Source organism: Synchiropus splendidus, chromosome 1 (genome assembly GCF_027744825.2).
Source record: "Synchiropus splendidus isolate RoL2022-P1 chromosome 1, RoL_Sspl_1.0, whole genome shotgun sequence".
NCBI lineage: Eukaryota > Metazoa > Chordata > Actinopteri > Syngnathiformes > Callionymidae > Synchiropus > Synchiropus splendidus.
In genome coordinates, this window is record NC_071334.1 from 25,437,820 (window position 1) to 25,453,684 (window position 15,865).

The 15,865-nt window shown below is 41.7% G+C and overlaps 1 protein-coding gene across 7 annotated transcripts in view; it reads right to left on the minus strand.

The window, feature by feature from the left end:
* The window catches only part of tanc2b (tetratricopeptide repeat, ankyrin repeat and coiled-coil containing 2b), an 80,773-nt gene that overhangs the window by 21,801 nt on the left and 43,107 nt on the right, over nt 1–15,865 (minus strand). For 5 of the 7 annotated variants that reach the window (XM_053854706.1, XM_053854705.1, XM_053854704.1 and 2 more), the window contains 2 exons: nt 8,367–8,477; nt 3,362–3,510 (listed from right to left, as the gene is read on the minus strand). In XM_053854706.1, the coding sequence (XP_053710681.1) occupies nt 3,362–3,510; nt 8,367–8,477 (260 nt within the window). The remainder of the gene's footprint in view (nt 1–3,361; nt 3,511–8,366; nt 8,478–15,865) is intronic. The other 2 variants (XM_053854707.1, XM_053854708.1) reach the window with 1 other exon arrangement.

Below are 15,865 nucleotides of genomic sequence, written 5' to 3' on the forward strand. Positions count from 1 at the left end.
GTCACATCTCTAAAAAGAGCCGCTTGAATAAAGCTCTCTCGGTTGATACACCCCCACTGCTACAGCAGCACAAGCCTGGAGTCCGTCACACTAATGGCTTCTCCACACTGCTTCAAACCTCAACAACTGGTTCCTCACCTTCCCCCTCCTGATATCAGCCTATTTCCCCAGTAGGTGAGTTCACACCTGTCAGAGCAGGTCGGGGTAAGAAAAGCAGGGCATCTGCTACAGCGGCTTACAGTAAGGCGGAGCTGCTGGTTGGACCACTGCCAGCATCACAAATAAGAAAGGTTGTGAGTACAAAGCCAAACCTGCTGCATGTCGGCTCAAGACATCGGTGAGAATGTGAACAGGGTGTGAAAAGAAATCATTTGGTTCTGGAGGCAGAGGCAGTTGATTTACAGTGACAGTCACGTTATGGCCTGTTTGTAAGGGATGACATATGTGCTAAAAATGAACTGGAACAAAATGTTTTGTTTTTATCTGCAGTTTGATACATTGTTTCTTCATTAGGTTTTATCTTAAGTGACCCGATCAGAAACAGATATTACTCAGGACTTACTGATGATACGATGGCTGAACATAAGAAACATCGACATCCTAGTAACTGAGCCAGACACTATTTTCAAAATATGCCCATACAATTGTTTATAAGACGGCCATAATACCTCTGCCAATCACAGTGTGGCAGAGGGAATAACAAGGTAACATAAATGACAGTAGTTTATTTGTCTGTAAATAGCAGGACGGACAGACAAATGCATATGTAAATAAAACTAGTCTAAATCACTTTCCTCATTGTCTGTGCAGACACTGTTTATTATTCATCAGAATGTATACAAATATATATTTCTCAGATGCATTTTTCTTTTATCAACTGATAAAATGCTTTGGGGATGCAAGATCAATCTTCTCAGTAGCAAAAAATAAAAGTCAGTCCTATCTTAGTGGCACGGCAGAAACAGTATGGATTTGGTCAGAGTTCAGTGATTGACATGAATTCATTCAAAAACAGCTGCACCAGATCACAACAGCCTTTGGTGTAAATCCGTGGTGAGTAGACATACACAAACTCTGGAATACCGCAATACTGTGAGAAGTGTGTTCATATCCGATGGAAAACCCTTGCTTCTTTTTCAGTGAGTCAATAACAATTTCAAGTCATTTAAGTTAATTATGTATTTCAGTGTATGCTGTGTTTTCATAAAGACAGGTCATATGGTGGAGCTACAGTATGTGCTGCCTCATTGCCATTCTAGTTAACAGTTATATCACATCATAACCATTAAATGCCCCATTAATTTGATTTCTAAAAATGCAATAAAACAAGTCCCAAGGATATGACTCAGCAATTCTTGAATACCATCTTAAACATACCTTTAGGCTGCAAGTTATTTATAAATTGTTAAGACATTGATAATATAAACTTGACTTACCGAAACTGGGCTGAACGGCATGTCAAACCACGGACAAAACCAAGTTGTTGTTTTTTTAAATTAAAGGATGAAATTATTGGCTTAGCAGATTATGACTTTTAGAATGTCTCAACACTCTGGAAGCAGTAACTTCTTAACTTGCAGTCATGGCAACAGTGAGACACAGGTATTATTTAAGTTAGTTCTGCAAATGTTTATACTTGCGATCATTCACACCGACCATGTACATCTTGCTTTATTTAGCTCATGTTATCAATGACAAATGCAGGCAATAATTAGAGTCAGGCACAATCGTTACAAAAAAGAGAAACGCTAATCATCCGAAGGCTTCTGTGACTGAACCACATTCTAAACTCCAAGTTACCCTTGGGCAAGGTCCTGACCCTTGCATGCCTACCTCTCATAAGATGCCTCGGATAAAAGGCTGGTCTACTTGCCGGAGTGAAAAAAATGACTGCTCAAACGCAGACAAGTCACTTGTCAATGCAATTAAAGTGAAACTCAGATGCGAAACACTGTGGGAAAGTAAATAACCTACTCCCCTTGGCAAGTCTTCGACATGGCTCGGGAGACAATTTTAATACCAGCGCAAGGGAAAGCTTATGAACCTTTAATGATCCCAAGAGAGTCTAATGTTGTAATATCAGGTAGCAAAACGACCTTGGAGCGAAATATCCTGCACCTCTCAAGTTTTTAACAAGCGACAGCAAAACACTATGGGAAAATAAATAATCATATGTTACGTAAACCCGCAATTAGAAGTTTCACGGTGGAGAGTGACGCTAATAAATTCTGAATACAAAGTGTTTTCTGGGATTGTGGGCAATTTAAGGAGACGTCTTTTGATCTGGGAAGCCAAACAAGTCAAGGCATGTCAAAAGTGAGGGAATATTCCTAAGATTAATGTCAAAACAAATCAAATCAGACCATGGCGTGTTTGCTACCCCCAAAAGAAATAAAACCAAAAATTAACATGCTTACAAATATTCAAATGTGATCCTGATATTTCAACTGAAGTGTCTCTCAATCAAGATTAAAAAAAAAAATCAATGGCTAGATCAGATCAATAAAAGACTGGTCTCTCTATTTACAGAACTGCAAACCCAACCACAGCACCTGAGTGAAATATTCAAAAATGATTCCACTGACTTCAGCTTCACAGTTGGAGGCCATGATGGTCCAAAATGTATATATGTACATCGTCAGTTAACCACTGCTTAGTCCTGTTCAGGGTTGCGGCAAGTGCTGGAGCCTATTCCAGCAGTCCTTGGGCAAGAGGCAGGAATACACCCTGGACAGGGCGCCAGTCCATCGCAGGGCACACAAAGCATTCACTCTCTCTCCCTCTCACACACACACACATACATAAAAATGGATCCATCTCCCGACGTGGCAAAAAAAGTAATTCAAGTGACGCCCGTGGGTTGGGGACTTTCAGGCACAATGCATTATGAACTTCGGTCTGTGGCAGGAAAAATTGTGGGTTTTGAGGAGAATACTGAAGGGAGTTCACAACGCAATAATTGAATCCAGAATCCCAGGCAAGAATGTAGTATAAGCAATTCACGGTTTATTAAAAGATGCCATCCAATACACTATATTAAATGAAGCGCGAAAAACACATGATGTTTCAAAAGCACTTAAATTGACTTCACAGCAAAATGTTTTCAGCACCATATTACTGTAGCTACTGCTAAGGTTTCAGTTCATCAATAAACTGTCATATTGCCTCACAGCTCAGATATAAGATATTTACTATGTATGTTAATAAGTAAAAGTAGTGTTGGCATTCAAAATGCAAGATATATGGGCTTCAAATTCTATTGCACCAAAATGAACCGTACAAAATGAGGGAAACACCGGCCTTACACCTTAAGACCACTCCTATAGGAAAGAGACTGTACGACAGTCGAAATCAGCGTTACCTTTCTTGCCTCGGGTTCCTCCATGCTGTAGGGGGCACCGGCTGGCCCCTCACTCACTTTGTCTCCCAGAAGGAAACCCAGGCGCGTCATCAATGTGTTGGCAGCCTCATCCACGGACGGAGGCGGGCCCAGTTCCTGGCTGGACTCCCCTGCAGGGGAGGAGGTGGACGAGGCATTGTGGAGGAGAAGAAGAAAGAGAAAACACAGTGAGCGGTGGGTCGCCTCTGTCAGTCGTTGCACCTACACCAACCGGTTACCTGGAAACACACACCTGCTCCAGCTCTAAACGCTGAAACCTGTGTTCCCTCGAGTCTCAAAGGTGAGCATCCCCAAAGCATTCCGTGGAATATCACAGTTGGAAAGCACGCAATATTCCAAATAAACTATTTCCTGTTCAGCCGTGGGAGTGAGAAGAGCTCGCTCATCTACTGCTCCGATGATGAAATAAGATCCGCCCTCACCTGTACGACACGTGTGTGTGACTGAGTGTGTGTGTGGTAGAAAGGGAGCACAAAGGGCGTGTTTCCACCTCTCTATCCTGTTAATTCCTGGCAGCAGCAGAGGACGGAGAATCACATGATCATGCACAAATACACGCACACATATTAGCTTTCTCCTATTATCATTAAATATTCAGTATGTTATTGCTTTCCTTAAAACACTGGCTGACCTACATATCATATCCATTAGTGGTCATATCCAATACTTTAGGATAGCATTAATAAAATGTCATTTGTGCAATTAAGTCTTTAGATTTTGCATCTGACCATTCAAACAAATAAACGGATTAACTGGATTTATATCAAAGCAAAATGCTTGCTGACATCATCTGGTTGCCCCGGTCACCAGTGTAGGGTTTCATGCGGCTGACGGATGCATCATTAGCTGCAGTTCCCAGAATTTGTTGGGAGCATGACCGGGCATCCAACTGGTCAAGCGTCTTCAATGATAATTGTGTTGTCCAGATTATTCATCCTAGGTGAGTAAAATGAGTATTATATTAAAAGAATTATACTGAACTATATTGAAAATGTAGCAACAACAATATAAGTACAAAGAAACTAAATATGAATACGTATTATAAATGAAAAAACATTCAGATTTACGTGCAATATAAAACAAAATAATATATTCTGGATTATAATGCAATAAAAGGGGGGGCGTACTTTTGTAAAAAGATTGATATTACAAGATGATATTTAATTCAAAGGTGAGAACATTAAAAAAAACACAGTTTTGCTAGAGGGGAATACTGTACCAAAAAGTGCTTCATACAGTTACGAAAAGAGAACCAGACAAGAGCAAGTACAACATTGTTCTCGTCCATGAGTTGTGAGGTCAGAGTGACTGGTCAGGGACAGTTTAAGAGCAAATGTGGCCGTAGAGAGCCAAACTAAGCTCTGGTCTGATCTAAATAAAGAGCAGTGAGCAAAAAAACTGGTTTCTCTCTCTCTCTCGCTTGCTCTCCTGCCCAGCAGGTTGAACCAGACCAGCAGGTCTCTGCACCAAGTCTTGACTGGTAGTTATGAGCTGCTGCTCCGTCGCTGTGAACAAGGACGACCAGTCTCATTCTACTCGCGAAAAAGATTCAAGATAAGAAACAATAGCAATATTGTTGAGATAAGCTGGAACTACAAAGCAGTAGAAGGTCATCAGAAACAGAATGCAAGCACATCCAAACTTTTAACAGCTTCAGTGGCACAAGTGTTAGCTTCATGTGGTAGTGTGGTAGAGAGTTTCTGAGTATCTCTCCACGAAACTATACATTTTTTATTCGTCTTTGTCTGAGACTGTGGATCTCCTCCAGTGCAGTCCTGACTATAACTGCTGCCACATCTGTTTCTCCTCCAGCAGCAGGACTCAGTCTGAGCTTAAGTCTCTAATCCAGTTTCTCCCGCGAGGTAAACAAATACAATCCTCAAACTCCCACACTCACCAACATCACAACAAAAACAGAATGGTATTAGACTGTCAGAAAGTCAGGGTTTGTTTACATTCCCTTCCATTTGAGATCAGAAGGCTACGTTTATGTATATATATATACATATATATATATATATATATATATATATATATATATATATATATATATATATATATATAAAGACTGTACTGGGGGAAAAAATACTAGCTACAAAGTGTACCCAAAGTATTCAAGAAGCTCAGGTAGAATTACATTTGTGTTGTACATTTTACGTGTGCTAATACATCCACAAGGCTGATGTAGCTGCTGCTAATATATCCTAAGTGCTCAGAAAGGTGATGCATACAGTATATGTCTCAAAACAACTGTAGCTGAAGTGCCCATTAGTGTGCTTCCTTACTACTAATATATATTAAGTGCACAAGTTGATAATGTTTTTGTCCCTAAACTATTAGCGTACATGAGACACTTGTTTGTGTCAGATAAGAGAAGAAGAGGATATCACCAACTCGGTTCATGGATACAGTAAATAAGAACACGTAAAGGAAAGGTGGGGCTGGGTAGGAGGATCAAGACAGGTACAGGTGAAGAAGGATGACTTGCTGAGGCAACCCCTGATGAGAAACGCTGAAACAAAAAAGAAGCTGAAACAACATTGATTGCCTACTTTGTGCTGATGTTGCGGTGCTAATTCATCACCAACGTGTTGATGTTGCAAATGAAGAAATGTACTCTGTTAATAGTAATTTCTGAACCAATATATCTTGAGCACAAATGTACTGAAATTGTTCACGCAAGTGAAGTTCTTGCAAAAAGCAATGTTCATTTATGTCAAATCATGTTCCAACGTCAACACAGATGCTGATCAATTGCCCAAAAAGTGCCATTTCACAAACATCTAAAGGCCATTCCATCACAGTCTTCCCATGAACATGGAATTTTCATGTACAGACAGGAATAAATGAAGCAGATAATCCACACAGGAAATTATCAAGGCAGCGATTCCTCCAAAAACTCAAAAACGAATGGGACAACGTGTAGGTCACGAAAAATAAGTGGTGTACATGATCGCAGGGGCTTAAAACAAAATACTATGAATACCAAACATGAAATGAGTCAGGAACCACAACCGTTATTCCACTCATCCAGAATCAAAACATAAACACCACCAGTCCAACAGATTCCTGAGCTGCAGCGGAGACGGCTGGTTGCCATAGCAACTATCTGAGCACAGCGAGGAATGTGTGTGAGTGCACCAGTCGATAGATTTGTCCTCAACAGAAAGAGGCAAGTGTGTATGTGTGGTGCAGTCGAGGCGGACCGGACCTGAGATGATTAATAAACGCACACCGCAGGTAAGACGACACCGGCCAGGTGGTTTCTCAGAACTCACTTAGAAAACTGCTGATCGACAATTACAACCGCTGATTCAGTTACAGTTTGAAACTAAGAAGCTTGGCAAGTCCGGTCGAGGCAAAGTAGGGGCCTTCAGGTGAAAAAAACATAGAGATAGCAACCTACAAGGCTCACACAGCAGCTGCAGAGAAGAGAGGAACGTTCACATTCCTGCATTTCTACGATCTGAGTCCATCATGTGACACCCCACATTTGTGAATATATTAAGACAGAGAAGATATTCACCACAGGAGACCAGGAATTACTATGACTATTGTGGTCCAGCACCTGCCTGGTCGTGTGATAATCTCTCTGTGTGGTGTTTGCAGTCCATTCTGGGCCCAGTACCATTTTTCATCTGAAAAGGCCAAGCATGTTCAAAGACTTTTGAAAAGCATTGTATGACGAATTATAAGAGCCATGAAATTAACATTGAATATTGCTATAAAATGATATTGAGTCAGCTACTTGTCCAACTTTTGTTTTCTCAGTGTGACGTAAAAATGTTGCTGTGGTCATATGAACATCACAATGGAGTCCTATGAAAACACTAACAAAACTTCTCAGTTGACTTCTGAGAATTTGTATCTCACTCACCAGGACTGTTGGTGTACATCCTCAAAAACCCATACTAAGCCTTGATTCTTTCTAAATCCATGAGTGGTGAGTCGTCTCCCCTTGGCTGCTTCACTGACTGACCGCTTCGTTGCTTCCACCTGAAGATCCTCCAGCTCTGTGTGGGCTGAAGACGGATCATCCACGTGCAAGTGTGTCCTCATGCCTCCCTCACTCATCCACGCACGACTAAAACACCACAGGGGGCGTCACCTCAGCTCAGCTTAAAATTCGTATATCAGGCTGGTATAATATGAGTAAGGTGTACGTGGGAGGCGGTTGAGACAGCGGAGCAATATCACCAACACAAAATCTCATGTCAGGTGTTTGACAATTTATCAGGCAAAACGTTGATGCATCGCCTCCCTGGGCTGCAGCGTCAGCGATTCGACTCACAATCAGATCTAAAAGTCTCTTCCCTGCTGTGAGTCGTGCCAGTGAGCTCTGGCTAAGAACTAAGACGTCCATCTGTCCACTCAGGAGAGGCCAGTTCTCAGTCCAGAAAACTGTGCTGCCTCTGGATGGTGTCATTCACAAACTTAAAACTTCAGTCGTGAGCTAGCCATACATGAGGCAATTTGTTGAGGCACAAAATATGATGAATTAAATGAAAGTCTGGATTAAATATATTGCAAACTTGAGTTGACATGAAAACGTCACCAAATTTTACTAATATTAAAGCCACAGTGGTGCAAATATGAAGAGGTTCCTACCAGAACATCTCACAACAACGATCAAAGTGAGAGGCAACATTTTATACTGCAGTGGCAGAAAAAAGACACAGACACATGTACTTCTTTGTGAGTGATACAAAGCGGGGCAATAAAACAACGGCTGACTTTTTGGCTGGAGTGCGGACTTGATAATAAAAGCTAGCCCTAAGCTTACTTGAACAGTTCCCCCTCCTGGACAGCAGATGGAGCTGTAATGGCGAAGCCACAGAGGATGAGGAGCATCTTAGGACAAACTCTTTTTAATCTTTATCTGCTGTCATTTTGGCACCTTATTCATCCATTGCTCTACAAAACTGATTCAAAAGCAGCACAAGTGATGACCTGGACTAGAACTTACCAGGGCAGTATCTGTCGAGATCTGGGTTCTTGCTTGAGGAGTATGTAGGAGAGCTGAGTTCTGAGTGAGGGATACGAGGGCTCTCCACAAACTTTGCTTTCCTCTGAGGAGCTGGGAGCAGACAGCACACACACACACACACACACACAAAAGAGGAGACAACATGGACACACACATATAGAGATGAAAGAAGGTGAGACAGAAAGAGGGAAGACAGAAAACTCATGAGAGTCACATTCGCCTGGACACTTATCCTCAGGCACAAGAACTCAAAGCGCACATTGGACAAGCAAAAGTCACAGGAATACGGCAGGCATGATGATTGCACGCCAGCACAATCACACCCAGATCACTAATGATTCTATTTCGGGAATGTTCTCACGCCTGACGCACCCAACAAGTCTGAGACATTAACAAGTTTATATGACGAACGATGGCGAGCGTGTGACACGCTGTTCATAAAAGACTTTCTTTACACCGAATACTGAGCATATTGCTCAAACTTGTATTCTAACTGATGAATAGATGGATGTGACCAAACCAAAGGGAGTTCTGAGCAATTCCTCTGGTCCTGGTACCCAGGAGTCCAAGGTTTGGCAGCCATATCTGACCCTACTGCCTCTGGTGGACGACAGATCCTCATCCCACATGCGCAGGGAAGCAGCCATTAATCTGGTGGCACAGAGCTAAGCTTGGTTAGGTCATCAGCTAACACCTGCAAAGAACCTGGCTCACTTTCCAAAACCTGTCAAGTTGAACTGAGCCCAACAGCAAACAAGGTGCAGCCGTTCTTTCCCTTATACATTTATTAACAACAAAGCACCCACCATTCCTCTCAACCTAAAGCAAGAGAGCATGATACACTCGCCGCACTTATCACATTACTCATCGACCGGGTCACGATCAGACAGGATAGGTAGGGTTGGTGGGTGGATGTCAAACCAAGTGCCCTTGAAAGTCCACTTGACTGTCTAGGATTTGGTAAGTGACTCGATCCTTTGCAAGATTACCCTGATGGGCACAAATCCCATCAAAGGTAGAACAAAGGAAGTCAGTCAATGTGTTACTTAACACGCAGGCTTCACAAGATACTGATGGAGCGTGAACCTTCACCACTTCCGCTGCATCAACACCGTTTCTAAAGCGCTGACTTAAGAGAGTAAAAACGTGTTTATTGTGAACCCCTCCTATTTGTTAGCATGGAAGACAGTACTGGACCTATGCAAAGGGAACAAAAGTTTAAATAACTTTTTCCTTTCTATATGATAACGTTGATTTAACTGTGGACTAGTTTAACATCTGCTCACAACCTCTGGGACGGAAGGCCGGAAAAAATGCTGTTACTAATTACCTCATTAAACTGGACTTAATATCCAATGACATAACAGGCAAGAGCACAGTCAGCATTTCTATTGTAGCAAGGGAAAAGAACCACAATTGAATCTAAAATATATTTCGCACATGAGGGTGATGGTTAAATGTGCTCCTCTTCGTCTTGTGGTGAAAATCACTCCTCAATTATTAGCCTAATATGGTACATTTAAAAGGTCACAATGGAATATTTCAGACGCCGGGAATTCTAATGTGGTTATATTTGTAAAAACGAGTGGTGAGACTTAACAGTACTGACCGGAGGAGACATGACTGTTATACAAACTTTCCATATATCTATCGCGCTATTCTATAATGTTACAGCATGTTGACCAATACAATTGATATAAATATTCACAAAATATTGTGCACAAGCTTTTCACACCAGTGAGGGTCTTCTTGGTCTGCATTAGTCAATGCCGCTCGAAAAACACAGGAACAGATGAAAAGCGTTGGTGGTTGTCATTTTCAGTGCGTTGAAGTGTCAATTATTCCGTTATCCTATAGAACAGCCATGATAAGGCCTCAGCATTCCATTTTTCTAGCCCAAATGTCAGAACAAGGCATCCACTCATCAGATGATGAGTTCAGAGAAGGTTCCTGCCGTGCAAACGCAACTTATGACACTTGCATGGATAGATGTCGCCTGTCAGAAAAATGTTCTAGAGCAATAGGAAATACCACTTTCATCTTAGATCTATCGAAACAGTTGGCAGAGATCCAATTACAACTAATATCCAGATTACTTCGGCATCACTATAAAAGGTGGGGCACCTTGAAGTGTTTGGTAATAAGAACAATCTTGTGGAACATCTTCAGGTAGAAGAGTCAAACTCAGGCGGGGAACAAAAGATAATTCTCCTGCGTCTTCTCTTGCTGCTGTCACCTCTGTGAAGTGAGACTATTGGATTAAATCCTCTCTTCGGATCGAGGAGACTAAACCCCTTATAGTGTGCCAACCTGAGGACGGCGTTAGAGATGACAACAGGCAAACCCACTGCACTAATGAGCTCATGAATAAATATATCGGCTGCAGATGCGCGAGGCTGCGAAGTAGATTGTTTCTGCCAGGGTGTAAATATGAATATGTATATGTACATGCAGGACTAGACACCAGTAATAAAGGAGGACGGGGACACGGTGAGACCTTAGAGGATGAAAAAGCAGAAGGATAATGTGATCATTTCAAAAAGCCGATCTCCAGAGAATATCTGGGGTTGATGGAAATGTTTGCCGGAGCGAGTCAATATTGTGATTCAAAGAGTGGTTTGCATATGAAAAACCTAAACCCCTATGGAACATGCATCCCTCAGACACCGCAGATAAGCTCTAAATATAAATGAAGCTAATGTGCCCATTGATCTGAGGTTGATAAATGAGGTGCCATACTTTCGATAGCAGCAAGACACAAGCGTGACATGGTCTAAAAAGCGGGTTCAATGTGTACATCTTAGACATCACACGAGGCACACACCACACGGTATGGTTGCACATCATCTTCCAGTTATTCACCAACTCTCTCCTCCAACTGGAAACCCAAAACAAACACTATACAGCAACTTGCCACTTGCCACAAGTCAGATTGTCAATATCACCCTACCAGTCACTCACTGAATGTGTACCGTCATTTTCAGACTATAGAGGGCACCGAAATATTAGCCACACCCACTAAATTAAGAATAAATCTTGTTTATACATCAGTTGGACCGGTCAATAAGGTGTAGTGGTGCTGTCTGCACCATAGAAATGTGGTGCCCGGCTTAAAATGCATGATGATCACTTCTAAACTAAATTTAAAAACGGGGTGCAGCATCAAGACTGACTCATGAAACAAAGTCGGCAATGTCCTAAACTTGAAAAAAAAACGCGCTGTTTTTGCCCACATGTCCATAGTACCAACACGAAGCTGGTCTCAGCTGCTGCTTCTCATTTCTGGTCCTCCAGGAGATCGGCTCTGTTGGCAGAGCTTGTGGACACGCGAGCCAAAACATTTTTTTAAGGTAGATATATCGATATATGAGCTGTGTTGTACAAGTTGCAGGGTTCATATCACAAGAAAAAAGTAGCATCTTATAGAATTTTTGGGCCACTTTCTCTTGGGTTGATTAAAATTGCTTGCCAATTTATGATTCCTGTGATGGGGCTTCCTCGTGCCTCAGAAGAGACGTAATCCCTTCACCTAGTCGCGGACCTGCCAGGTGGTCTCATAAAAAGGCTTTTCCTAAGACAAGCACTCAAAATCACTCATGATTCAGATTCCTTTGAAACCAAACCGTCATGAAACAAACGCCTTGTCAAATCCCATCATGGTTGTGCGAACGTAGACACAGTAGTAGACCGGATTTGATTAAAGTGAAATGAAACAATGACCAGTCGCTAAGCAACGCCGGATCAAAACAGAGGATGTGACAGTTAGCTACCATCAATTTCACTGCTAGTGCAGCTTTGATGTACGTGGGCGTCCGTGTGTACGTGTGAGTGTGTCTTTCATGACAAGGAGGATTAGCTCCACAAGGTGAGCCATAGCCAGAATATTAAGGAGGCAGAGGAGGGGATGGGTTTCTAAAGATGTTCATTAGACGAGCTAAATCTCTCAGAAAGAGCTGTTTACTCTTAATTTCTAGTAACCCCAGTGGGCAGGAAGAAATCATGGCTCATCGTCAATCCACTTTTTAATGGCTAAAATTAAACATCACACGGCAGTAAAATAAAACTGGAGCCGTTTTGTCAGTGAGAGTGCAAATCGACCGGATTTTAATGAGCCAATAGCTGCAATAACGAAAATGTGTTTTAAGTTTCAACCACTCAGAAAGTAATGTAGCATGTTTTAATTACAGCCAATCTGCAAACATAATATCATTAGAAATCTGGAAGTAGATAGTAAAATCGTATTCTGGCACCACAGGTGTCAAAGGACTTTGTAGCATCATTCTTAGACAAATATGCAGTTAGCAGTGGCCACGCTTCAAGTCCCAGAGAGATGACTCCTCAAGTAAAGTTAAGTTACTCCTTCAACCTGCCAGGAAAATGCTAGTGTTGTTGGCCTTATCAGACGTCACAAACATAATGCAACAAAAAACAAACCTGAGCGAGATTATCATGGTGCAATGAAAAGAAGATTCTTATGGTGAGTAAGTTAGAGGTACGGGATATTTACTAAAAAAAAAAACTATCACCTCTTTTTGTGTTTCAGGGGTTACCCAGCAGCAGAGTATCTGGCTTGGCAATCGGTTGAGTCAAACGACTAAGATATACTTGGTCTTTCACCAGCTCAGCTTGCCAAAAGGGACTCTTTAGCCAGCAGAAACAGTGAGTAAATCCATTTCTCTGGCTCTTTGTGTGTCCACAATGCAGAGGGGCAGGGACATAATGATCGTCTGAGTTGTGTGTCACGTAGCTCAAGAGCTTAATAGCATGACTCACCTTCATCAGTGAAATAAAGCTAGAAATACTTGTGGTCATGTAACAGCTAACTGTACAACTGTGCTCTCTTCATAATACATATCCTACATTTCTCAGCAGTCACCCTGACGTGTCACACCAGAGGTCGACGTTGAGAAAGTAGTCATAACAGTCAAGGACGCCACTCGCTACCGTGGACTAATAATAACTCAGCAGCCATGACCTCCCTTCCACAATTTACCTCCTATTCGCTGCAGCAGCACTTCAGGGCCACTCTCGGATCTTTCTGGGCCACTACTTCATCAGCCAACAAAACAATGGTAGAGGAAAGATCGGGATTCAATTAGAGAATGAGATTAATATCGTTGAAGTTTCTACATGTCTTTTTTTTTTTTTTTTAATGTAATCCCGGCGACTGATCGCAGCAGCGATTCAGACAAACGCCTTGCAGCGCTTCAGCACCGCGAAGTGACGGAGCGACCCAGTGAGATAGACAAGTGGAGAATGTTAATGCGGCGGCTGGTGTCACTGTGCAGTAATCCGGGAGGGTTTGGGTGAGCTGGCGTTCGTACACAGGATAACTTCTTATGTGGAAATGTCTGCTCAGCGCTACAGTGTTCACAGATTGGAGGGTTGTGTGTGTGTGTGCATGTGTGACCCACAGCTCTGTTTTGTAAGCAAATCATTATCATCGCTATTAATAGCACACTGCGGGCTTCTCTCCCCCTTTCTACGAAACAGACTCCCAGGTAAAACTAGAGCCATTGATTCTTTTTTCCTTAAAGACTCAGCCAAAGAATTACATAATCCTTGAAATCAATAGCATGATGCTCAACTTCATCCAGAGAACAGGTTCCCGACCCAGAGTGCAGAGATTTTACCTACCCCTGGCCCCAAGCTTGTAAAAGAAATGAATGCTTGGTGTAAACACAACTACAATCACCATAGCGATCCACTCTTGCCGCGATTTGACGAAATGAAAATATGAAACTAGTCTTGATCTAATTGTCACAGACCAAAACAAAACAGCCGATTGCAAATACTTTTCAATTCTCTGATATATCTCTGATATCTCTGATATAAAAAAAGTATCTATCTATCTATCTATCTATCTATTACAGATAACATTTCAAACATTACTTGACATGTTACATGACCGTTTTGTAACTATTATATCACTCAGCTTCTTGATTGATACAGTGCATACAATTCTGTCAGTACTTCCTTTTACATGATTCAGAGATTGAATAAGAGCAGAGTGAAGGACAGTTCTTATGATGTCTGCCACTTATTCTCACTTTCCCTTTTTTGGATCAGTGGCTGTGTGCAACTGCATGTACTTGTGTGTGTGTTTTGTTAGTTTGCTTTTTGAGTACAAAGTCTTGACAAGCCACCTTCTTTTGAGGACATCTGGATTTGTGAGGACATTTTGGCATAGAGGGGTAAAACCTCAGCGAAAGTAGTTTATTATAATTGGGTGTAAGTTCGGTTCAGAGTCCTGGTTAAGGTTAGCCATTTGTTTTTCATTTATGTTGTGCATATTTTTCATTTCCTTTATCAGTGAGTTCCACATTTTCGCTCCCACTACTGTGGTGTACATTGGTCTCAGTGTGGTGCCAGCATATGGTTGGTAGAAATTCCCTCTTCTTCTCTGCTCCTCCTCATCGGGAGTTAGTTTAAACAATCTTTGTAGATGGTCTGCTAGCCGTCCATAAACATGACTAAGAGTGTTTGTCTGTCTAGTAGCTCAGGTAATTTCAGAACTCTTGCTTTAATAAACAGTTCATCGGTATGTGCTCTGTAATCTGCCTCGTAGCTGCCTTGATATTTCATTGTGCTGTTGGTTATGAGCTGTTTCCATGTGAGCTGCCCAAGAAATTTCACCTCTGATACTCCCATTAATTGTCAAGAATAAGTTACCGTCCTCATTTCAATTAGAGAAGTTTTTTTTTCCACATTTAGTCTCGCCAATTCATAATTTTCTGCATTTCTTTTTCCGTATCACCATTTTTAGGTACACTCCTCTGTTGATAAAATTTGTGACATTTGCAAACAGCATGTGATTCATTTGCTCAGACACCTCACATATATTATTAATACACAGTATGAACAATTTGGGTCCCAGAACTGAGCCTTGAGGCACTCCACGTTCTATCTCTGTCTTTCTTGATTTAACACTATAAATAATGTAACACTATAAACGCATGACAGTGAAAAAATCAAAAAGTCATTGAGTGGCCTCCATAAGTCATGTGACTGACACAAAAGACAACTGATCTACTACTCCTACTACTGGCACATTATGTTCACTTTTAACATGCTGGAAATGTGAAAAATACATACAGGACAGTCTCTGCCTCTAGAGCAGAAGCGCTTCGATTAACTCCAATCTGGAGATGGAACAAACCCAAAACGCCATAAAAGACCACTCCAAAGCCCTCGTGGTCCGTTTCTCCCTCGAGTGAACCCTCGGTGCAATTCCTCTTTAAATCCCCGTGGTAATATACTATAGAACAACCACATCACCACCTTATTCTGAGACTATATGTAGGCAGCCGCTTTATCCTGCCAACAGCCAATATTAATACATCATGTCTCATTCCCCAAATGAATCCCGTGTGGGCTGAATTTTAGCCCAAGGGTCTGTGAACATGAAATGCAGCTTTTAATTACAATTCTCCCTCAATCTAAGATAAGATACAAGGGGCAACGTGTTTTGAAAAATG